General features: G+C 49.9%; 9 protein-coding genes across 9 annotated transcripts; 7 read left to right on the forward strand and 2 right to left on the reverse strand.

Annotated features, from left to right (window-relative positions):
• Positions 1-526: 526 nt before the first annotated feature.
• Positions 527-1,003, forward strand: BDQ94DRAFT_164900 (LSM domain-containing protein; the record flags this gene model as incomplete). The annotated part of the gene is made up of 2 exons (XM_026770143.1): positions 527-637; positions 761-1,003. 2 exons carry the CDS (start codon positions 527-529, stop codon positions 1,001-1,003), a joined length of 354 nt encoding a protein of 117 aa, XP_026632147.1.
• A 1,968-nt stretch (positions 1,004-2,971) lies between these two features.
• Positions 2,972-5,271, forward strand: phzA (putative serine/threonine protein phosphatase). The gene is made up of 3 exons (XM_026775212.1): positions 2,972-4,619; positions 4,695-4,847; positions 4,996-5,271. Exons 1-3 carry the CDS (start codon positions 3,261-3,263, stop codon positions 5,023-5,025), a joined length of 1,542 nt encoding a protein of 513 aa, XP_026632148.1. The 5' UTR covers positions 2,972-3,260; the 3' UTR covers positions 5,026-5,271.
• Positions 5,272-6,322: 1,051 nt separating this feature from the next.
• ura7 (small subunit rRNA maturation protein UTP4) lies at positions 6,323-9,626 on the reverse strand. The gene is made up of 3 exons (XM_026764058.1): positions 8,370-9,626; positions 8,085-8,314; positions 6,323-8,032 (listed from the first exon to the last, which is right to left on the reverse strand). The coding sequence occupies exons 1-3, from the start codon at positions 9,421-9,423 to the stop codon at positions 6,449-6,451; spliced, it is 2,868 nt and encodes a 955-aa protein (XP_026632149.1). The 5' UTR covers positions 9,424-9,626; the 3' UTR covers positions 6,323-6,448.
• Positions 9,627-9,940: 314 nt separating this feature from the next.
• Positions 9,941-10,712, forward strand: BDQ94DRAFT_132441 (uncharacterized protein; the record flags this gene model as incomplete). Its single annotated transcript, XM_026764059.1, has 2 exons — positions 9,941-10,403; positions 10,472-10,712. A coding segment is annotated over exon 1 (249 nt), but the record flags the coding sequence as incomplete, so codon positions are not given.
• A 4,843-nt stretch (positions 10,713-15,555) lies between these two features.
• BDQ94DRAFT_132445 (uncharacterized protein) lies at positions 15,556-15,930 on the reverse strand. Its single transcript, XM_026764060.1, has one exon. It carries the CDS (start codon positions 15,863-15,865, stop codon positions 15,605-15,607), a length of 261 nt encoding a protein of 86 aa, XP_026632151.1. The 5' UTR covers positions 15,866-15,930; the 3' UTR covers positions 15,556-15,604.
• A 143-nt stretch (positions 15,931-16,073) lies between these two features.
• BDQ94DRAFT_132446 (uncharacterized protein) lies at positions 16,074-16,504 on the forward strand. The gene has a single exon (XM_026764061.1). The coding sequence runs from the start codon at positions 16,152-16,154 to the stop codon at positions 16,401-16,403; it is 252 nt and encodes an 83-aa protein (XP_026632152.1). The 5' UTR covers positions 16,074-16,151; the 3' UTR covers positions 16,404-16,504.
• A 1,223-nt stretch (positions 16,505-17,727) lies between these two features.
• Positions 17,728-18,280, forward strand: BDQ94DRAFT_132450 (uncharacterized protein). The gene is made up of 2 exons (XM_026764062.1): positions 17,728-17,854; positions 17,950-18,280. The coding sequence occupies exon 2, from the start codon at positions 17,997-17,999 to the stop codon at positions 18,162-18,164; it is 168 nt and encodes a 55-aa protein (XP_026632153.1). The 5' UTR covers positions 17,728-17,854; positions 17,950-17,996; the 3' UTR covers positions 18,165-18,280.
• A 792-nt stretch (positions 18,281-19,072) lies between these two features.
• BDQ94DRAFT_164903 (uncharacterized protein) lies at positions 19,073-19,614 on the forward strand (the record flags this gene model as incomplete). The annotated part of the gene is made up of 2 exons (XM_026770144.1): positions 19,073-19,229; positions 19,511-19,614. 2 exons carry the CDS (start codon positions 19,073-19,075, stop codon positions 19,612-19,614), a joined length of 261 nt encoding a protein of 86 aa, XP_026632154.1.
• A 1,943-nt stretch (positions 19,615-21,557) lies between these two features.
• On the forward strand, positions 21,558-23,775 carry BDQ94DRAFT_2065 (G1/S-specific cyclin). The gene is made up of 2 exons (XM_026775224.1): positions 21,558-21,843; positions 22,033-23,775. Exon 2 carries the CDS (start codon positions 22,262-22,264, stop codon positions 23,516-23,518), a length of 1,257 nt encoding a protein of 418 aa, XP_026632155.1. The 5' UTR covers positions 21,558-21,843; positions 22,033-22,261; the 3' UTR covers positions 23,519-23,775.
• The last annotated feature ends 206 nt before the right edge of the window (positions 23,776-23,981 follow it).

Genomic DNA, 23,981 nt, shown 5'->3' on the forward strand with positions numbered 1-23,981 from the left:
GTTTCCAAGAAGTGTTGAGGATCGTTATACCACTATATACTAGGCGACGCAAACAATAATTTCACGTAATTATTATGGTGAACAAGGTGCAGCAGTTTGTGCTTTAATTACACGTATCTAGCTCCTTCTAGTGATAGAGAGTTTTTTCTTTTAATATGAAGCGAGATCCATCTCTAAACGAGCCGTTGTAGGCTATAGTGTGCCTGATTGCGGAACGTCACATGCGACAAGAATGCCTGAGGTCTCCAGCGGCTCTCTTTGTCGCGACCCGGTGACCATCTTTCTCCCCCCGACAACCAACCGGATTCCGTCCAGTCTGACTAGGCGTTTGAGTTCAGCTGGCTATAAGAGACTCCCCAATCTCGCCCCTTGATTTATTTTCCCGCCTCGCCTTGGGACAACGCAGAATAGTCTAGACCGCCAGATCTCTTTCTTCTAGTGGTCAAACCCCACCCCGCTTAAGAGTGAAGGTGTGGCTAGGCAGGTTGCCTTACGTCAATCGATTGGTACAACAGGAGAGGGCACAATGGATGGAAATCAAGCAGTTCAATATCTGGACTCATTGATCGGTCGGACGTTACGAGTGCACGCGACAGATACGCGCATTTTCGTGGGTACCTTCAAGTGTACGGATGCGGTATGTTTTTATTATAAGTTCCCATTTCACTTATCCTGTTTGGATAGCTCGGAGGGATAGGAAAACCAAGAATACGAGAAAGAAAATAAATTAGCGCCTGCTGACTTGTTTTGGCCGCATTAGGCACGAAATATCATCCTTGCCAGCACCTACGAATACCGCTTCCCTTCCCCATCTACTGTTCGAGACGCCGCCACGGGTACGCATGATTCAGCCGCCGGTAGCGCAGTCGACGCCCAGAGCATCAAGGTGGATATGACGAGTCGATTCATCGGTCTTGTGGTCGTTCCTGGTCAACATATTACGAAAATTGAGTTGGAGGAAACCCCGCAGCAGATTCGCGCGCGGGAGTCCCTGAAGAAGTAGAATGAAAATGGCGGTTCGCCGTTTTTCTATAATTCCGTCTACCAAGTTGCGCTACGAACATCTTGAAAGCTGTACACCGCTCGGCCCCAGCTTTCTCATATTAAGGATTTGGCGGGCGGTCATAGGGTGACCAATGATGGTCGTCGGGGAGGTACTGAAATCGACTGGACAAATACACCTATTAGCGCCGAGTCAAAAAGGCGGACTCTGCATATTCACCTGCGCAGTAATCCCATTCAGTGTCACACATGCCATGGTTGGAATCTTTTACCCGCATCAGCTAGACTGCAACGCAGGCCAAGGCACATCACCCAAAACATGCCCACCACAACGTGGCTAGGAGAAAAGATCGGACATAAGTCGTTGGTGCTTGGCGCAGTAGAGGGGGCTTGGCAGCAGAAGCCATGATCATGGCCAGGCTGAGCTGGGTTTGGAGATGGAAATGGCGGTGTTCCTGCAGTGGGGTAGAGTTTGGACCTGCTGCTGACTGAGGTTGCGTCCTGCCACCTTTGTGACTAAGAAGTATCTTGCATAGCACATTATTCTACGCCTCATGATCCGTCGTCGGCCCTGCGTTGGAGGAGGGGTTGTCGACTCGACCCCAGCGGGATGGCAGTTTATCTAAATTGGCAGAAGTCTATGACTACATGCGTTACGGTTCAACCAATGATGGAGCAGACCGACGAATTCCCTCAAGGAATTGTCGGGAGCGCTCGGAGCATCTGAGAGGCTGACAGTCGGTGATCATCCGAAGATAAGTGGTGCGTCCGGCTTTCCAGGCTGGATTGAAAACTGTATGCATGGTTGCAAGCGCGAGGAACCTATGATGCCCTGAAGAGAACGAAGCCAAGAAAAGAGACGGGTGCGATGGAGAGACGAGAACGTGTCTGTGCTGCTGCGTGGTGTCAACTTTCTACTGTATGTATAGTAGTCACGAGGGGCTGAAATGTGGCTCGGTCATCGGTTGGAGGAGGGGAGGGGCGTGTAAGCCTTTTTCTGTTCGCCGACACCAAACTATTCCTGCCTATAGTCCGTGGTGATATAAAATAAGAAGAACCGGGCACAGACAGGGCAAGTTGGGTAGTCGTAGAAGATAGACTTCTGGTAGGGAGTGGTTGCTTTAAATTCGAATCTCTATTGATTTCTTTATCTCTTTATCTATCCATCTCTTCGGTGACCAGAGATTCTAGGCAGCTCTATTTCATCCTCAGGCCTCCCAAGCCGCCCAAGCTTCTGCCGGGCCGACAGATCCTCCGGGAAATGCCACACCCGCTTTGGCTGCAGGATCGAGACCAAAAACGACAGCCTGGGGGATTATTGAGGCGACATCCAACAAAGCTACAACTACTACTACACTTTCGACTCTCCCCTTTTTTCCTTTCTTTTTCCTTGATCAACTAGACTTTTCCAAATACTTACCAACTCTGACAAACCCCTCTCCCTCCATCACATTCTCTCTCGTCAGCTTTCAGTGCTTCAATCTCCCCAGTTGTCTGGCGAGGGTAAGTTTCCCTTCCTATCCGGTCTGGTTTCATCTCCATTCTTCCCACCCCATAATGACGCATCCATTCCACACTCTATTATTATTCCCCTCCCACAGCCCCGAACTCGACCCAAATTCTCCGTACAAAGCTTCCAGCCGTCACGGATCTCTCCTACACATGCCACTCTCAACTTAACTCCAATATTATTCTTCCTTTTTTTCTTAATTTTTTTTCCCCCTCTGTATTTGTGATTCTTGTGTTCCGTCTGTCGCTGCCTGCTCAAGCCTCGTCTAACCCGCACGTCCCTAGGAGCTCTTCTCGGCGAATCGGAGCTTCCCCTTCCGAGCACCTACTAGCTGTCGGCGGCTTTCATAGTGAAGCTCTCTCATCCCTCCGCTCAATGTCCATCCATTCCTTCCGATAACTCTTCGACATCACCGATCTGTCGAACCGCCTTATAATCTTTGCAACACCTTCCGGGGACTGGTTCCCTCCTTGTACTGATATTCGTCGTAACTGGCCCCCGATTATTGCTCCGTTGCATTTCCCGTCACCGCCAACTTTCGCGATCGAGGACTGGTCTTTTTCCTGTCCATACCGTTGTGGAAGATCTGTTTCTTTTATACTTGAACCAATCCTCCTGGGACTAGGCAGCAGCCAAGACGAGTTCTTAGCATTCCGACGCATCGCAGGGCTTGGTGTTCACACTTTGAACGTATATCGCTTGTATAGACGTCCGAGATCGAGCTTGGCAGATATTTCACCCTGCAGTAATGGGTCAGTCGCATTCCAAGGGCAACTCTAGCCCGGGCGACTCTTTGCAGTCGTATCCATCTTTCTCTCGGTCGGACACCAAAGAATCGCTCCGTTCTCTTCGGGGATCGATCCGCTCGAAAATCCGTAGCAGTGACAGTCCCCGCGCATCGACGTCCGCCCTGTCACAAACGGAGAGCCAGACCGACAGGTCGGATGCTGGCTCGATCAAATCGGCAGCAAGTCGACGCAGCTCTACCAATCTGAGTGCACAGTCTCCTACCGCCGAGGACCCTGCTGCGACACCCGATGCCCCCGAGCCTCCCCCATCCCCATCCTTGTCGAGCAGTTTGAAGCGAGGACACCAAGATGTGAGTGCTATGCAACAAAGTGGCGAGGTTGACCATGTGTCGGACGCTCCTCCCACTGGTGTTGCTCCCGTGGGCCCATCCTCGCAGGCCGTGGGTGAATCTATCCTCATAAAAAAGGAGAATCAACTCAACCCCATTTTGGATTATATCATGAACACTCCGCTCGAGGCAGCTAGTTCTCCAGGTATGGGAATGGGCGCTCTGAAGTCTATTGACTTGGACGACATGATTTCGCGGCTTCTCGACGCCGGATACTCGACCAAGGTTACCAAGACCGTCTGCTTGAAGAACGCAGAGATCACGGCCATCTGTACCGCTGCACGGGAGTTGTTCCTCTCTCAGCCGGCTCTGTTGGAGCTGTCAGCCCCTGTCAAGATTGTCGGAGATGTTCATGGTCAATATACGGATCTTATCAGGCTTTTTGAGATGTGCGGATTCCCTCCTGCTTCAAACTATCTGTTTTTGGGTGATTATGTGGACCGTGGAAAGCAGAGTCTGGAAACGATTCTTCTCCTGCTTTGCTATAAGCTGAAATACCCGGAGAATTTCTTCCTTCTACGTGGCAACCATGAGTGTGCCAACGTAACCCGCGTTTATGGGTTCTATGATGAATGTAAACGGCGTTGCAACATCAAGATCTGGAAGACCTTCATCGATACCTTCAACTGCCTCCCCATTGCTGCGATCGTCGCTGGCAAGATCTTCTGTGTCCATGGTGGTTTGTCTCCTAGCCTCTCGCATATGGATGACATTCGAGGAATCGCACGTCCGACCGATGTGCCGGACTACGGTTTGCTGAATGACCTTCTGTGGAGCGACCCTGCGGATATGGAAGAGGACTGGGAGCCGAACGAGCGCGGTGTGAGTTACTGCTTCGGTAAGAAGGTCATCATGGACTTCTTGCAACGTCATGATTTCGACTTGGTCTGCCGAGCGCACATGGTCGTCGAGGATGGCTATGAGTTCTACCAGGATCGAATTCTCGTTACCGTCTTTTCTGCCCCTAATGTAAGTGCTTACTGACACCATTCTGACGTATCTGCAGTCAGATGATTTGGCTTTGCTAATCGGTATCGATAATAGTACTGTGGTGAATTCGACAACTGGGGGGCCATCATGTCGGTTTCAGGTGAATTGTTGTGTAGTTTTGAGCTGCTTAAACCGCTGGATTCCACCGCCCTGAAGAACCATATTAAGAAGGGCCGGAACAAGCGGAACAGCATGCTCAGCAGTCCTGTAAGTAGTCCCTTGCTTTGCCATCTTCTGTTGCCAGGTCGCAGCGCAACTCCCTTGTGTAACGCTGCCCAGACGCTTGTACTTGGGATGACGATTTCACTCTTGAACTTGGCATTTATCTTTGCTTATTTGATGCTAATGATTGCAGCCTGCACCTGTCTCCGCGCAAAGCTACTAGGGGTCTTGGTAATTACATGCCAAGCAATCGCCGTCCGCCCATATGTCACCACCAAGGATCTGGACCTGAGCCTGCCATGGCTGGTCAGCGTCCAACATCCCGTCCACTCGACAGTGCGACCAACATCAACTGGCGGGGCTAGCATACCGTCAGCAGCAAACGGATGCTGCGCTACATTTATCCGTTGCCCGTCGATATACGCATCTCTCGGGTGCCAGCTTCCGAACCTCACTTCACAGCGCCGCGAAGCTGAGTCGCACGACTATATACTCTGCAGATGCGGCAGACACGGGATGCGCCAGGTCCGTTATATCTCTCGCCACCCGAAATCAATCAACATCATGATAGGCCTGCCATGAGACAAATCCATGCCGGATCGCCAAATAGAGAGTTTATAAATCGGCTTTCGATTATGGTGTTTCTCACAGCAGCCGCATACTTATTGCGTGAAAGAAGTCTGACTGAAAATCACGACCACAAGCCAAAGAGGAAATGTCATGGGAGTTTGCAAATGTACCTTTTCTCTTTTCATCGGCGTTTTCGTTACATGTTTACCTTTTGTACTTTCTATGGAGTCTCTCGTCGCCTTTGGGCATTGAGACAAGACAAGATTTTGATGCGTCACGATATGTATGCTGTCTTCTGAACGCAGATCAGCAGGTTCTGGGTTGCTTCGGTTTCTTTACGCTCATGCTATGCTACATGGAACATGGTTCGATATTCACGATAGTTGCGGTAGATCTTTACAGGAAACATGCATGGCGTTGTCTTGATCCTTTACTACTTCCTCTCCTCGTTTGTCTAGCTTATGCCCTTCTCCCTGTTCATCTACAAATACGAAGGAGGAAAGAGAAAAGGTCCTAACCGACAGTCGTCTTTACCTATTGCAATGGCATTTCCAAATTTCAGTATATTACAGTCATTCATGTTGAAGTAAAAGTAGCACCAAACACACAAGACATGCCATACCATGCCATGACCTACCCAGTTTCCAGAACATCACGTTTCTCCCGTGATAACACATAGTCACCAATACACTATCAAACACGGTAAAAGTGTAAATGAATTTTCACTTGAATTCCAGTAACCATCATACATGGGTAGGTAGTTGTTTGTATCCTATGATAGGTGCGGATATACCTAGAATCAGATCAATATAGTTCAGGCAATTAACTGTAATACAAAGTTACATATGTTCCAATTGTTTCAAGTACGAGACTGACCTGTCGATAATGAAGTTATTAATCTACATACTACATGGAGGGAAAGAGATTAAGGAAAACAACTTTTGATCTAGTTCTGATTGTAAAAAGACCTATCATGCTCGCCAAGACAAAGAATATCTAAATATAATAGAAAAAAATGAACATATAATAATAAAAAAAGAAAAGAAAGTAAATGGTATGAATTGATGACAACTCGCCTAAGCGTAGTCCCGGACATAACGACCCGGCAAATCGACATCCCACATGGGTCTTTCCACGACGGCGACCTCCAAGAAATGACTGTCGCTATCGCTGTCGGCATCATCGGCATCCGAGCTCAGGGGCACGATACCCAGGAGATCACGGTACTTGTAGGTGTGCCACCAGCGGCGCGAGGGCTGCTGGGATTTCGAGTCGGCCGATGCAGGGACGAGTTGTTTCTGGGCGGAGGGGCTTTCGATATCACCGCCGAGGAGGAGTTTGTCCTGCTTGCCGCCGATGGAGACGCGTTTCAGGGGGGTGCTGGTTTCGATGAATTGTCTTTCTCTGCGGAGACGGGCCAGAGCGACGTCGTTGTTGGCCGTGTATGCTTCGTCGTAGTCGTACGCTTCGTCGTCGGCGTCGGGGGCGCGAGGACGTTCCTTGTCGAGGGACATCCATTCGCCTTGGCCTTCGTCGCTGCCGACGATCTTGCGCATCTTGGCGGCGAAGAACAGATCAGACTGGGCGAGGGGTATCCTGTCACCGGCACCGCTGTTGGGTTTCTTGCGGGCGTTCTCTTCTTCCTCGAATGGGTTGCGTTTGCGCTTCTGCGTGGACGACTTCTTGGAGGCTTGTGTCGAGGCGTTTTCGTCTTCATGGTTGTCTGCGGAGGCGTTGAGTTCCTCGGGGGAGGGGAAGTCCTGGTTGAGGTCGAACATCCACAGCCAGGAGGTGCCGTAGAGCCATAGGCGTTCGCGGGCTGCGGACAGATCCCAGACACAGCCCATGGCGCGGTCCTTGACGCCTCGGAACTCTTCGGGGAGGAAGGCCTTCGGGTTTCTCCGGGACCAGTCGGACAGCTTGCCTTCGACGGCGTCGAACTCGACGAGCTGGTGCTCGCTTGTGAGGGCCATCAGGCGGTGCTCTCCCTTTGCGGCTCCGTTTGTAAGAAGTTTCGTCTTGGCTGGGTTGGGGGGACGGAACGACAGAAGGACGACACCGGACTTGAGACGGGGGATGGGTGACTCCCCTGCAGCATGGCTCCAGCGCTCACCTTCGATCACTGGCTGGTCTTCGTCGTCCGAAGAGTCGTCGTCTGATCCGGCGGCATTGTTGTGCTTCTTGGGGGCGTCCTCGGCGTTTCGGAGCGCCCAGGTATCGACACAGCCGGAGAGGTCACCGGATGCCAGGACCTTGCTGTCGTCGGAGAACACGACGCATCGCACCGTTCTCTCGTACTCGCCCAAGGTACCGTGCGAGGCCTTCTCGAAACGAGTGTGACGGGTAGCCCTATTCAGCTTGACAAGCTGGGAATGAATGTGAGGCTTCTCTTGCGCGGTGGAAGCGGGCTTGATGCGAGCCAGGTACATGGCACTGTTGGGACGAACGACGCAAACCCACTGGCCGTTGGGAGCGACGGTCACGACCCGAGCACCGTCTTCCGCAAGAGCCTTCGGTACATCCAACTTCTGTATGCGGAGAGTTCCCTTCTCATCGCCCTTGCGGCGCCGCACGGAGAACAGCTTGATGGTGGATATCGTGGCAACGACGAGGATCTTTCCGTCAGCGGAGAGCATAGCAGATGTGATGTTTTCTTCGCCCTGTTGCAAGTCGTTAGATATGTGCTGTATTGTGATTCACTGTAACTCTTACCTGAATGAGAACCTTGCCAACCAACCGATGCCGCTGGCCATCGGCATTCTCGTGCGACACAGGACCGCGGTGCAAACGCCAGATACTGACTTCCCTATCCCAGAAACTCATCACGAGCCTAGATGAAGGAGAAGATGCAAGTTGGGGTATTTGAGGCAAGCTAGACAGCTTTCTGTGGTGCTCCTTTCCGAATTCGCGCAGGGGCAGGACAACCGGTGCGGCGTCAGGTCCTAGTCAATGTTAGTCCACAGTCAATCGCATATATCGTAGCACGATGAATCTCACCTCCAGACACGGCAATACTGATATCCCTGGTCTCATACACAGCGAAGGTCTTCACATCGTGAGTGTGGTAGCGACGATGCATGACCTCAGTCCATCTGGCCTTCTTGTCTCCCTTCTCGCCATCCTTCTTCCTATACACGACCGTCCTCTGATCGGCACCACCACTGACAACGGTATCACCCTTCGCGCTCACAGCAATGTCCAAAGTATCCGCCAAATGGCCCTGCAGACGTTGGATAAGGGCATAGTTCTTAGCATCCCAAAAGCGGATTTCACCAGCCGAGTCACCGGAAACAATCGTTCCATCAGGCAGACACTTAACCGACCAGACGAGCAATTCTTTCGTTCCTCCCGCAGGCCCCTTACCCAGGGATATCGTGCGCAAGAGCTGACCACTTCGAATATCGTACAACCGAATCGAACTATCCGCATAGCCCGCGACCAGGGTATTACGGTTCTGGAAAGTAACACTGAGCACTCTCGACCTCTTCGTAGACGGGCGCATAGTACGCAGATACTTCAGATCATTATCCGCCGTGGACAAGATAACAATCGATCCGTCGGCGCATCCCGCAGCCAGATGCTGGCCCGTGAACTCTCCCTCCGCCGGAGGCAACAATTTGCCATCCTTACCCCGCGTCGCCTGCCACCTGGGCTGAGCAGCCAAACACCAGATCTCGCCATAGTTTCCGCTCGAATGGCGCAGAGGACGACCCTGTTCGATATCCCACTCCGTCACGGCAGTCGAGTATCCGATACTGAAGAGGCGCAGACGTCCAGGCAGCTTCGACCCATCGGGACCAGGCTCAGGGGGATCGAGTGTCCATGCGAGCCCCTCAATGCTTCTGTCTTTTCCTCCTCTGAGAACTGTCTCCTGGAACCAGGCGCCGCGCAGGGGGTTCCAGATCTCGATATCGCCGTTTGCGCGACCGATTGCGAGTCGGAGGGTAGGGACACCTCGTCCTGCGAGTTCTGCGGAGGGAGGGTGGGAGAAGGCAAGCGCATTGATCGCCTGAGGGTTGTAGGGGACGAAACGGCAACGGTGGATATCCATGATGGGCTTTGAGTGGTGGTGATGATGTCTTTAGTTTCTGGGTATTGGAAGAGCTTCGTTGGTACGGCGTGGAATAAAAGTAGATCCCCGTCTGGCGATGAAAGATAGGATTCTACCCGGCTCAGCTTGTAGAGCCGACCGTTAAACAATCATTCCGGTCGATAAAAACGGTTCGTGATATGGTTGAGACGGGCGCAGTGGCTCGATTGGATGATGCTGGCGACTCTTCAGCTTTTTTTCCGGATCTTTTTTGATACAATTTTTAGCGCGCCGCGGAGGTCCCACCGGCTCTTGTGTCACGTGATTTATCGCTGGCTGTGGTCGCCGTCGAGAATTGCAAATGCTCAGCGCTGAGATACAACTAATCTTAATGTGAATTTCACGAGATGTGATTGTGACTATCAGGTAGGTTGGCTGGCTATTATGGTTGTTGGCCATCGTGTCGTTGAGATTTTCCTATATAATAAACCGAAACGGCAAAAGCTGATATCTACATATTGAACAGTATTATTGATCGAAGGTCGAAATATTACAAGTATACTATGATCCTCAATTTGCTCTCTGTTCAGAGCAGATATTAGGGAGATCTTGCCATATGCGACATGGACGTAGATGGCCCACCTTTCTCTGTACTATCGGTATCAATTTGCGAAAGCTCACCTACCAATATGCCATATCAAGTATTTCAAGGAATAGCAAGAACGGAATAACTTGTTCAGAAACTACTGCATGAGAGTGCGCTTGTTTAGCATTCATCTATCTGGCCGGAATAGCCTAGTCAGTCGGCATACCCTCCATGTCGGAGAGAGACGTCAGCTTGTACTGATAAGCAACGCCAACACATCTGATGAGAACAAATGCTGTGAACCAACAGTTGCTTGCAAGGTCTCAGTCATACCAAGCTTTGAGCAAGATAACAAACAAGTCCTGGCTAGGACCAGGATAGTTTGTTTGGTCGGGCCAACTCTGCGCGACACATGCTGAGAGGCAGACAGTCTGATTAGTGGATTTTGCGAATGTAGTCAGAATGGGGGATAGGATGTCGAACAAATGGATTGTACTGGCCATATGCAAGTGGGATTTGAAACGGTTCAATGACTGGCTATCAGGGCATCCATCGGATATTTGAACACAGAGAAGCGAGTTTTGCTGCATGAAGATGTCGTATCACTGACAAGACACTTGCATGTCCTAGGATGTCCATAGGTCGATTCGAGATCAAGGGATTGCCACGTCAGAGCAGCCTAGGCCATCATTTCCGGAGCGCGGTTCGTACTTTTAAGGCTAGCAGGGCCCGGTTCGGAGTCCTAGAGATCTGATAGGATGCGACTAAGCCGGTGTTGCAGGCATCGCTCCCCACCCAAGGGGCGAAATTCTGTGGTATTCAGGATGTCAGAGCTCATGTGCAGGTGTGGAGAGACTAATTGAATGTACTGTGTAAAGGTAAAGGAGAGATATGCCGTCCGTCCCTTGGCTTGTATGGAGGGTGAGCAAAGGGGGTATATGCGGATGGAATGCTTACGTCCAATTTCGTCGGCGTATGGAAATGAGCCTCGGCAGGCTCAGCAGCAAGGAATATTAGTGGACCCAAATGAGTTGCTCAGAATACTATCTTTGGCGGATTCATCTTCCCCCCTCAGCTGAACCAGGATGCGTGGCTCAATTCCAAGTGCGGTTCGACAGTCTGATTTGATAATTGGGATGTGCGGGGTTCATTGATAGGCACAATTTGTGCCGCGCTGACTTGGAAGGAGCCGCACCAAACACACAACTAAGACAACACTCTTAGATCATCTCCTTAGGAGACTCGCCCGGGACATTATCAGGAGATTAGCACTTGAAAAGCCAAATAACGAGTGCGCGATTGACTGCGAACCCCGTAAGAACGGAGCCGACTGATCGTCAAGTCGCGTTGCCTTCTCTAATCCGAGAACCACATATCATGAATCAAGCGAAGCCTACATAATGCAAATAGTGTCGGATAAGAAGGAGGACAATTTCCGGAGCCAAAGAGTCGAACGAATATAATCATTGATTGGCGGGGCTGCTTACGGGTCCATTGGGTCCTAGACGATCTCCTGGGGTTACTCCGTCGAAGCGCTCGGATATAACAACCACCGCGCAGCATGCATTAGGGGGAGGAAGTGACAGTCTTGCTGGATATACACGATATCGCGATGAGAACTCATATCTCCCTCGTCAGGAGGTTAGACTGTAGTCCCGAACACAATGCCAAGTCGCAGATGGAAATTTCCCAGTCCTTTCGGTATGGGTTTGATACTCCTAGAGTATGAGAAAATGCACTGTCAGACCTTATAATATGCATCTTATAGATAGCCAAGAGGCAAATATAGAACGGACGGCGCCAATTCCTCCTCCGGCTGAATTCATCACGCAATGTGATCTTCGCTGCGCCTAATCAATCGAAAAGGGGCTCTCAATTGGCGCAAACTAAGCTTTTTTTTTCTGTTCACTGTACGAAGTATCGACGCTGGTTTGAAACGTGAATGCAGCTATGCGCGACACAGCATGGTAACCCTGGCGGGACATGGCGACCGTCGGCGCAGAGACGGCAATGACAGCGCGTCAGGACTCGTTGGTTAAGACCAGGCATCACTCATTCTCCGGTTCAGGAGGTGGCTGATGGGGCGGTCCAGGCGTGCCAGCTGAACCTAATAACACTCCGACCAGGTTCATGCAAACCGCGAGCCCAATTGCGGGCAGTTTCATATATTAGGCTTCTGGGATTAGACAGGGATATCGGGGCACAGAACCAAAATGCAAGTAGACCTTCGCCAGTGTGAACTATCGCTGCACCCAAAAGCGGCACCAAAGAATGGTAAAACCGTAATCCTTCCCCGGACTAGTGGCAAAGTCTCGAGGCACGGAAAGCGGGATGCAGATGCAAGGCTTTCTCTAGTTTCTAGACCAGGGTTATCCGGAGAACGCCATTGAAGAGACACGCCAGATTGGCAATAAGCGCGCGATGGTCTGCCAACGCGATCGTCGAATCATCACGCGTAAAGGGCTTTTCATCACAATCCACGCCAAGCTCCGCGGGTAAGACTTTCAATTTCCAGTTTATGTCATCTTTTGAGAGTTCTTCCCCTCCCCCTTTAACCCGCCGGAAGGAGGGTGGCCGCGCGAGCGTGCCTGAGGCGTGGAGATGAGAGCTGAAGGGAAACGTGGCTTGTTCAGGACGGACGGCATCAATCGGATGTCTGATCTCCCGGTCCTGCCAGGAGATTAAACCCAGAACAAGTATAGAAGCGAAGCGGATTATCCCCAACTCCTTTTTCAGGAGGTCCAAATGGATAGAAATAGGAGTGGCTCCATTGTTATATCACGGTCATTATTGAAGCCCGGGGCCAGATTATTAGCAGCAAACACTAGTTAGTACTTACTCCTTAGCAATTGGACGTTTAATAAAAGCATCACGATGGGCCAATAACCTCCAACCTGTGCTGCTCGTAACTCCGGATTCCAGAACAGGCAGGCCGGAGACCCGAAACGTGGGACGCGAGACTCAATGACGACATGGGTCTAAAAGAGGGAATACAGAACGCGCCCCGAGGACGGAGTTATCGATGCATCCCGTCCCCTAGTTAGTAGTCTTGAACGCGTTCTGCCATTGAGCGACCGACAACTGGAATTAGATGACTCAAGATATTCATCCTGGATGACAATATCTCGATTGACAAATTCCACATATTACTTCACCCCTGCCAAAGGGGACAGCAGTAACATATGATTCGGCACAAGGCTGAACTGACCGCTGAGTAATAATCTTTCTTTTTCTAGAGCTTTGGGGTTAAATGTGGAGTCGTTTATTTACACTACAATCGGGCCCGCTCTTCTGTTTTGCACTAAGCCAAATCCCAGCTAGCGCCATGTAAGTACGATCTCGGTCTGTATGTATAGGTAAGGACCCTTACTCGGTATCGTCTTCAGCATACGTCTTGGGGCGTATTCATACAAGGCATACACTGCTACCAACCGGTACCCTCTGGTACCTACCAGGCAGGACAGGCAGAACCTGACAGAAAACAACCTGGACCCATAGAAATCCGGCCGTCAAAAAGCACACAGCATACCATGGTTGAGGCTCTCCGCTGCCCCAGTCGTAGAGGACCTGACCTTACCAGAAAAGGTCATATTGTCTCGAGATTTTTTGGTGTGGTTTGGGCAACTCGCGTCGTCGGATGGGCGTTTGTCACTAATTGGCAGGGTCTCTATTCGTCCAGTCAATGTAGCATTCGGTTGAAATACTTGACGGGCAACGTGGATATCTTTTCCACATGTTTAGAGGGACTGTGGGATACATTTGCCCACTACTTAGTAAAATACCTCAGATCGGTGATGCACATCGTTGCAGTGGAAGATAAAAAATTTTTCCTCTTCCCCCACATTGCTACGAGGTACATGTTCCCTGGTGATATGTACCTCCCTTGCACTCCCTCGATGGGTTTAGATCATGACAAAAGACTGAGGACTCAATGACGAAATAATGAAGATCAATGGGGGAGAGTTTAGACGGTTCGCGCCAAGTTGTGCTGCGCTTGCTTGCCGACAACCTCTGACATCCATGTCTCGTCCACCACCTTAAACTACGCGGCGTATACACAGGCTTTAGGAATCGTTAGGTAAAAGTCAACGTAGTGGACCCGAAACGGATATCGCAACAATGAAAAACAAGTAAAGTACGTATATGTCTCAATGGATCAATACCGGTAACTTTAGATGTTGAAAGAGAAAGAAAGAGAAAAGCAAAATTTGAAGCCGATGAAAGTTGACGAATACACCGAACATGAGGATAGGTAGAGTACCGAAAGTGATACACGTAGCATGATTTGAAGAACATAGTATAAAGAAACTTCTGACCTACCCAAAGATGGTCTGATCAGATCCAAATTGTTGACTTGTTGAGCCACTACTACAACTACTATCAAATTACTGCAGAAATCCGACGATCAATCCGGGATTGAACATGCAATATACCGAGGGAAGATGAAGCAGATACCAATGTGATGTAGAATTTTGGTGGTGCAGGTAGTAGAGTAGTACTTTTGTGTCTATACAAAAACGAAATCCTTTCATCAAATCTTCTAGAATATTTCCTCTCTAACATCTGGTTCTCACGACCCAAGGAAACTACTTTGATTTTTTCTTTGACAAATTTGGCTTCCTCCGACCGTTTCTTTCTAGGAGAAAAATTTCTGCTTGTCTGCCCACTTTGGCCCACACCCATCTACCTCATCCGTTGATGGCAAGTCGAACTTCGTTTTTGCATACTGTACCCGTTGCCTCCCGGCTACCGCCATTTTGTGCGTATGGCTAGCGCTCCGAATATCGTAAGCCGATTTCTAAGTGTGGACCAAAAGGTCGGAACTGCGGGGCCTTAGAAACCGCCTCGTTTTCTGGTTGAGAAACGCCCGCTAAGTTAGTAGTTAACTAATTCCGTTTTATATAGGTGGGCGGTGACTGGGCGAGTCGGTGACAGCTTCGATTTACTGGTGATGGCTGTTGTTGGCCTTTTCATGTCGTTCGCAAAGGGAATGGGGTCAAAATATTGAAGGGCTACTAATTCCCCGCCCGTGTGCCTGCCTCTACGAAATTTAGAATTCCAGGGAATTCCTAGACCACTTTTTCTGCTTCCAAGATCCGCAGTGGGTTGTAATTTCGGGTGCCGAATGCGGTGTGTTTATATGGTACAGGAAACTAGGAAGCATCGTAGAAAGAGGTAGAAAGACCAGTGTATTGGGAAGGATTGTATGACACCTTTTCAGTCTACGAGAGATGGATAGGGACTAGTTAGGAGATGGTCCTCTTTTTTTACCCCGTCGAGCGTCGGCAGGAAGGATTCTAAGTCATGGACGTTAATATGTCAAGGCTCACCGATATATCAGGGTATCCTCTTTGCTATGCCCCTAGTGTGGAGCGGTGATTACATCAAGAAAACAGTGGAATTCTCCGAGTCATATAGTGCACGAACTAGTTCGTATCCTAGAGTGATACGTATGTCGGAAAAGGAAGAAGAAGAATCTCGGCCCTTCTGGCGCTATCTAGATACTACAGGAAATAATGATATGCACTGAGGATATTCCGTCAGAACGGCCCTTGCATTGGGGGGCAAAATAGTAGTACGGGATGTTACACGCGACCAATCATCGACGTATGGAACTCATGGTTGGCCTGGGGAGAAATTATGACCATGTACTCCATCCAAAGGAATGCATAATATCAGTGCAAGGACGATTACAAGTCTGCAGGTTAAACAAGGATTCGTTGATTGGAGTACTCCGTAGAATGTATCGAATTGGAGTCTGCAGGTACCCAGCAAGGAGATGTCTATTGATACGTCGCCGGGAGGACGCTTAGAATAGCTAGCCACTTTAAGGATGGGGTTACGAAGCAACGCATTCTGGATCAACTCAACATGCATGATGATATCTCCATAATATCATTATACATGTACCCCATGCGGCGAATGTCCATACAACGAAGGAGGAAATAGATTGTTCCTCCAGCTAGGGTCTTGTCTTCTATTTCCATACCCCAGCGGGATGGGGAAGGTAAGCGGATGTATTGGACGGGAAGAAGGCGGATAGGCTCCAGCGGCTACCGTGCATTGCTCCAGAAGCCTCATAAGGGTCCTGAAGCGAATAAGTACCAATAATGTAAGCCTCACTCATATTCGATGGTTTCGTAGTGAAATAGAAAAAATCCCAATGGTCAACATTTGCCCGGTCAGTTGCTATTACCTGGGCAACTTGATAGTTACCGAGATTCTGTCCACATCTTACCAATTGATTCCTTACAGGATATATGAGTCCAAGATCTGCAAAGAACATGTTCAGATAGCTAAGCCTCACTCCGATCGCTCGCCACAAGTCACGTACAGCTTAGACATTCATTACACGAGTGCTATAGAGGGTAATCTACTAATCGCGATCGGCTGGCAGCTTGGCGCCTGGAGGTGATGAAGCAAACATCCTAGTCCGCACTAAAGTGCCCCTTTTACCCCTTATTGTTCATCACGAATGAATGTGCTGACGAGAGAGAGTCCGAATCTGAATTGTTTGGTCATGTAATAATGGATGAATGAAGGAAACATCCTCGTAAGATGCCCCGGTCCCGCAGGTTGTTCCTTTCTCCCGCGTAGTGAGAATGTTCCCTATCCAGCATTCCATCACGATAAGAATACAGCTAGATGCATCGTATCTTGTCCACAGGACCAAAGCGCGTGCATTCCGGAATCGGCAGCATGACCTACTAAGGTAAGAGTTAAAGACTGGAAGAGATCAGTCTAAAGCAAGGACGGCCTGCAATTGTGACCAGAGTTAGCCACCTCAATTATACACCAAGACCAGATGCAACAGACATAAAGCTCAGTGGAGAACGGACAAATGACAAGTGACAATATCAGCCCGTCTCAGCCACTCCCGTCCTCTGAATAGGCATGGCTTTTGAGGACCAGGGATAGTAGACGATACGGGAATTCGAGGCTCGGAACCAAAACTATCCCTGCGCCGAGTATCGAGAGCGTTCTAGCCACCACTCTACCTTGAGTTTTCAACAAAGCTCAGTGTGGATGTTTCCAGAGCTCTGTGATGCTTCACTCTTTCATGAAACTAGCTTTTTGGCCGTTGAAGACTTTTCAGCCAGCCTTGCGATTTAGACTTCCCTTACTCCCTTGAGGTCTACCATGGGTCATATTTTGGCTTCTTAAGTCACAGGTCAAACGTTGAGTAGCTCATAGAAGCGATACCACAATATCTTCAATTAGCTTACTTACATTCTTTATCGGTGTAGACGATCGAAAGGTACGCATTCAGGGTTACGTCCTCGAACGGCGTTACCTCTCTGGTAGATTTCGACAGGTACTAGGTTGCGTGTCACTGATTGTCGGTTCGACCACATGTGCAATGTCCACGGGTCAATCCTGCTCTACGTAAAATTCACACCAAATCGCATCCTTTATCAATCGTCGTGATCCTATAAGTAGCATTCATGACACCATCTTAGATCCGCGAACCAGACCTCGTCTAATCCGAGCCATTGGATGGACCGTAAGTTGCGGGAGGGCACCCCCGCAAGGAAACCTGCGTGACAGATCGCAGTGGGCTCAGGAACTGAAAGAAAAGCGTTGTCGGTATGGGTTACTCGGGTCATCTCGCACCAGTGCAGCTGCGCTGCATCTATGGCACTTAATTTTTTAGTAGAGGAATGTGTGCGATATGCCGGGGATTCGGAATAGCCAATATGGGTGGGTGATGAACATCTGGATATGACCATCTTCCTACTGTAATACTGAAGGTTGCCTTACGGCGCAGAGACCGTGTAGTACCCGGATAGATACACATCACGGCAGGCCTTATCTAATTTTCTCACCGTTTCTTTTGTGCGCAGTAATATGTGTGAATCGAGCACACTACAAGATGCAGTACAAAGCAAGATGTGCCTGGTTCAGTCAATGAGCTGAAAAAAAGGCGAATTGAAACAGTAGAGTCAAGTTGAACTGCGTACCGTGGGCCTGGGCTCTGGCTACCCCTCTCCCGCCGATCATCTTGCATATGATCCAACAGCACAACCTCTCGTCATATTTTGGTTCGAGACGAAGAAAAACCCTTGTGATGTGCGAAACAAAGAGACCAACGGACTACGAGGAGGGTTTTCGGAGAAGAGGCCAAAGTCGATGGATCACGAGCTGTACAACGACAAGCCTCAGACGAGGGGCGTAAGAGCAATCATGGTAGCGACTGGTTGTGAATGGTCGCAGAAGGATACGCGATGTACCGTAGCCCAGTGCGGGTCGGGCCAGTCAGCAGTCGATGACGGCTATAGGGAGGGAGAGACGCGACCGCTCTCCCACTACTTACTATGGACTGGAACTGACTAGATACTACTTATTATGTAGTAGTAAGGTACGGGATGTCAGTCTGGTTTTCTAATACTTACTTACTGTATGTATGAAAGACAACTTACATACTTACGTACATCTCTACCTACCAAAGTAAAAAATGCGAACCATTCGATCGAGAGCATGATTACGGGCAGTCGCCAGCTGAAAAAAGTCCCAGTCGGCTACTCCGCATTTGTGGGTAATCCGAGCGAGTCGTCAAATAGCATTTCGTCCTTATGATATGCTGAAGGATAGGTAAAGTTGCCCGACCCTAGTCGACCTGACGAGTTAAAGAATAGGATGGATAGATCGAGGGTTTCAGTGAAATGGGAAGATCAATTGCGACCATAGAGATAATGTGTCCAGCATTGGTCGCATTAACTGTAGGGATCACATTATTTCAACTACGACCGATAGATTAAAATTCCTCGATAACGACGACTTTGGTAGGCCATCCGGACTAGTTTAGTTAATCGTCACATTGCAGACCGCAGCCCACAATTGAAGTCGATTTGTCTACGGACTAATTGACTAGAGCGCAACTGACACACAGCTCACCCTAACTTGGTAGGTAGTGTGTGTGAGTTAGCAGGGAAGGCCTAATGCAAGAGAAATCGCAGCTCCAATAACGATACATACACGGTACGCCTCTTCGTCGCATCCTAAGGGCCCGCGAGAGAAGAGAAAGAAAAAGAAAGGTCACGGAGCCAAGGACCGGAGGTGTTCCTGGCCTGAATCAGGGAGGCAATGGCTGGTGAGGACTGGCCGGTGACGAGGGAGATCACCCCACCCAGAAGCCCACCGAAGGAGCGCTGGTGCTGGGACTTTGCAGGTTTAGAGGGTCGAGAGGCCGCCATCGAAAAACAGGTGTCTCCCCTACGGGTGAACCGAGACCAGTCGTCTGGTACAGCCCGGAAGCAAAGAAAGTCAATCTCCAGCTAGCATTGCAACTTGCAACGTCAAAAGAAAACCCCCTCTCTCCAGGCTTGTTGATTCCCTGGATTGAGGGGATCTACAACCTGGAAAGAAAGAAAGTAGTGGATAATGTTGAAAGGTATCAGAAAAGTGATGATGCCTGTGCCCCTCCTTGATCAAAACTGGTCCCAAATGAAGAATAGGTAACCAAAGGACGAAGGCATACGGCCGACCGTAACTATACGGTGGTATACTAACTTCTACTAGTAGGTACCCGCCCCAAGCCCAGTACCTTCCAGTATCTCCCGTCTCTACCGCTGTACCGCATCCATACCCTTACGTACTTTGCCTGTATGTATGTACCTCTAGGGTAATAGACTTTCCCTTTTCACAGTAAGGGCCGCTCCTCCGGGGCTCAGGCCGCGTTAGGTCGAGGGTGTATCCGATGCGAGGTTCTGCAAAAGGAGTGTCTATTGCTCAATGTGATTCTGGTCTGTGAGGGCTCAGTTTCTACCCATTTACCTGGTATCATCCAGTAAGATACACCAGCGCCCCGGCTTCCTCATGGTGCTTCCGCTTGTTCCACAACACAGTAAATGGTAATTTTGGCCATGGAGGACATGCTTGAGTTGTAGCCCTTTTAGCATGTTTCACAAGCACCTTAAGCGTACCTTTGAACACGAGTTTTTGATGAATTATTAGGCGTAGAGATCAAACGTATGGAGCTGAAAGTAGAGAAAGAAGAGAAACCAGCCAGCCAACGCCCATTCTGGTTGGTGAGATACCGTTGGAAACCGAGATGAAACTAAAACAAAACCATACGCTTACCTTCCAGCCTCGGTACGCGATACCCAATACCACCATTCATACGGGAAAAGCGTCATGGGTTACGATACAGCGTGGGCGAGCTAACCTGCAGCGATCCTCTCGAGACTTCTATCTCCGGCCCTCGTCCCATCTCTTTAATCCTCTTTTTCTCTTCTTTCTACTACACCCGTCTGGAGAGAGAGCAGCTCCTCCTCACTTTCCTCTCCTCCTCATTCTTCTTATCTTCACCTCCTCTCCCTTCCTTCCCTTCCCCTCCTCCCCCTTTCCTTACCACCCGTCAATTCCTTAGGAGAGAACTGAGCCTGGTCTACGAGGCAGAAAAGACCGTTGACTGTAGTATAACAGTCGACCACTTCTTCAGCCAGTTGCACCAGCTCTCCAGTCGAGCCGTGTCCGTCAGCTCTCGCTTCGACGTCCTCCCCTTTCGACGTTTGTTAACTCAAACGGCGAATTCCCCCCTATCCGACTACCGGTGCCCTATCCGTGACATCGACGGATAGACTCCCCTGACTTCAGCTCCTGCCGGTTAGAAGAGCGAAAGAGAAGGGTTCTTTTTTCTTCGACGCTTTCTGTACATTTCTATATCTTGGTTGTGATCCTTTGGGAGGTGAGAACATATTTTTTTCCTTTGTCCTTCAACCCCCCTTTTCACCCCTGCTTGGATGGTCGGGGCAAGAGTTGTGGGTGTGTCTGTGTGGAAGTGGGAGACACTCTGGATGATAGTTCAGCCTACCTGGCACCGATGTCAGTAGACGTCAGTGAAGCTTCCTACCAGCTGAGCGAGTTTCCCATGAGCCCAATTCAAGTGAAGCCAGCAATTCCCTATTTCGATTTCCGAGACCTGCCACACTTCCTTCGAGGCCTGGAAACCTGAAGTCCGAGACGATCGCAATCATACGTCGGGAATGATACAGTGGAAGATTTGGATAGAGGATATTCGAACAGTGGCTGCGTAAAGGTCGGGGGTCGTGAACAATGGCTCTTTGAGTTGGGTGTGGGCAGGGAATGCAGGTGCTGAAGGTCGGATGTCTTTTCCTCTCAGCCTTGGCCTGTCTCCATCCGACAAAACATGTTGCCAGATGGAGAGGATCGGCCTTATCTTAAGCAACGAGGTGGATCGGAAGGGGGAGATCCTCATGTGCCCTGAAGAAAGAATGCGTAGCACACAGCTCGTGCATATTTGACGGGGTCGACCCGGGCCCTCATACATTGGCAGACCACCAAGAAGTCGTTTGCCTCTTAGTCGCAATGGGCGATTCAAGGAAATAAAAGTGATGGTTAGATGATGATGGCTAACCTTTCTTTTTGCTCCTTCAGGAGACAGGTTTTTCTTGATTAATATCTCAATTTGGCCTCGATTTAGCCTCCCTCCCTTTAATGTGGATTTTGGCCCTCTAAGCGCTTTTCCCCTGTCGCAACACCATTCCAGTCCTGTACAGGGACGTTCGAAAAGACACTGGATTGCAAACTGTACGTGGTGGTCATTCTTTTCTTTGCACTTTAATCCTTTTCCCCCCCTGACGATTTCCCCACCCCTTCATAGGGTTCGTGCCTGTGCTCCTGTTTCCACATTCCGGAGCACACCCAGGCTTGCCAGCTCAAGCATCGGTTCCTAGGGCGAAGGCGTTTACTCGTGCTTCGTCTTTCGGACTGGTATCCTACAGAGTCCCATCTCAACGGATCATTCCTGCCTGCTCCTGAGCCAGCCTAGATGCCAGACACGCCGTCACGGTAAGGGTTGCATCGTGCCCTCTGCCCGAAGGCTTTCAATCTGGGTTAGTATACTTTATCCCCAGGGAATCCCCTTTTCCGCCCTCGATCTTTGGGCCTTCCTTTCTCACCTTTTCAAACCTTCCCTTCACCTCTATATCTACATTACCATCCTTTTGAACTTCACACTCGTTTACAAATTTCCTTAATCTTTTAATTTAATATTACGTTTAACTAATAATACCCTCTTTTAGCTCCGGCCATCACCAGGCTCCACTCCAGCTGTCTACCCATCCTTCTCCTTTTCAATACCAGGCTATCGTCTCTTGTGGCCGTTCATTAATATTTCCCAACTAATTCCACTCATTAATCCCTTAATCCGACGACTGTCATTCTCTCACCTCCGTCGTTTCCTGATCGACACAGTTATCAGGTCCGTTCTTTGAATACTCTTTGGGTCGACGTTAATACCAGACCGACATCATGGCCTACCACAAGCGCCCCACATCGAGCTACCAGCCCTGCGATACTTTCTTCGTCGAGACCTACGACGAGTTCCCTGCCCCCCGTATGGATCCGAAAGAACACGCCAAGTTGATGGCTCGTGAGCGTCAGTACGCCATGGCGGAACAGCTGTCAAAGATTACCAGCGAGGAATTCCGTGACGACGTTCTGGCGCACATGCTGGACATGGATGCTGCTACGCTTCCGGACGTCGAGTCGATCGATATCCAGACCGAGATCCAGTGGTTCATGCGTCCATACCTGCTCGACTTCTTGATTGAAGCCCACACTGCATTCCAGCTGTTGCCATCGACCCTCTTCCTCACCATCAACCTTCTTGACCGTTACTGCTCCAAGCGTGTTGTCTACAAGAGACACTATCAACTCGTTGGATGTGCTGCCTTGCTCATCGCAGCCAAGTATGGAGACAAGAAGGACCGCGTGCCTACCATCAAGGAGCTCAAGTCGATGTGCTGTTCTCTATACGACGACGACATGTTCATCCAGATGGAGTGGCATGTGCTGCAAACACTGGGGTGGACCATTGGACACCCGACTGTCGATAGCTTCTTGCAGATGGCTGTGATGGATTGCCCGTATGATGCCGAGGTCGAGCACCTGGCATTGTATATCTCGGAGATCTCGCTGTTCCATCGGGAATTCGTGTCCAAGCCGTCGTCGGATCTCGCCCGGGCCTCGCTGGCTCTTGCGCGCTGCATCCTGAACCGGACTCAGCCTCGTCACACAGAATGGGCATCCCAGTACGACTCGATGACGCTCGTGGGGTTGTCGCAGCAGCTTCACCAACCCTCCCAGGTGCTTTCCAGGAAGTATTCCTCAGCTCACTACTCCCGTGTGTCCAAGGTGCTGGAACAATTCCTTGCCCGTCAAGCTTCGATCGCAAGCTACACGCCCCCCAGCCCGCAAACGGACGTCGTACAACCCGAGCCCAAGCCATACGAAGGCGAGATTGGGCTTGCTACACCGCAGAAGGCGACCCAATCATCGGCCATGGCGCACGGTTATATCACACCGCCGATCACCCCGGAGAACGAGGCTTTTGCCAATGGTGGTAATCCCACCTTTGCCAAAGGCACAGCAGGAGCTAGTGCTTGCTCGCCGTCGCCGACACCCCCGCCCAGCATGCAGTACGTGAGCTCTCACGCGTATTCGCAGGATACCACGTACCAACAACAGTTCCTCCAGCCCCAAATGTCATTCAGCACTGGTTACTGAACTCGACACGAGGGTTGAGGGAGCTGCTCGTCAATAATATACCAACATATTGCTCGATACCTGAATACGATGTATTTTTGCATCTTGTGCCATAAATGCCGATCTGGTTGGAACCGGAACCTATACAGACCTGGTTCTATTTCGACACCAATTTCGTTCTATTTTCATCTTTGTTTCCTTGTCTAAAAATTGCATACCCCATCTCCTTGTCTTCCGCATATCATCTCTCGGGACTACCCCCCGTTGCATTCAGCTTGTTATTTCTCTTCTTCTACAACTAGCATTGCAAGCGCGAGCCGTTCGAGTACATTTGCATTTATGTTTTCGTTTTCCATCGCAGCCCATGGGTAGCGTCATACATTCCTGCGCTTCCTTTAGTGGCTTGCGATGACCAAGCTGGGTGTTTCGTTTTTAACTTTTCGTTTCTTGTTCTCCCTACCCTTTTCCCCCTATCTACCCCTTT

Source organism: Aspergillus welwitschiae (genome assembly GCF_003344945.1).
Source record: "Aspergillus welwitschiae strain CBS 139.54b unplaced genomic scaffold BDQ94scaffold_1, whole genome shotgun sequence".
Lineage (NCBI taxonomy): Eukaryota > Fungi > Ascomycota > Eurotiomycetes > Eurotiales > Aspergillaceae > Aspergillus > Aspergillus welwitschiae.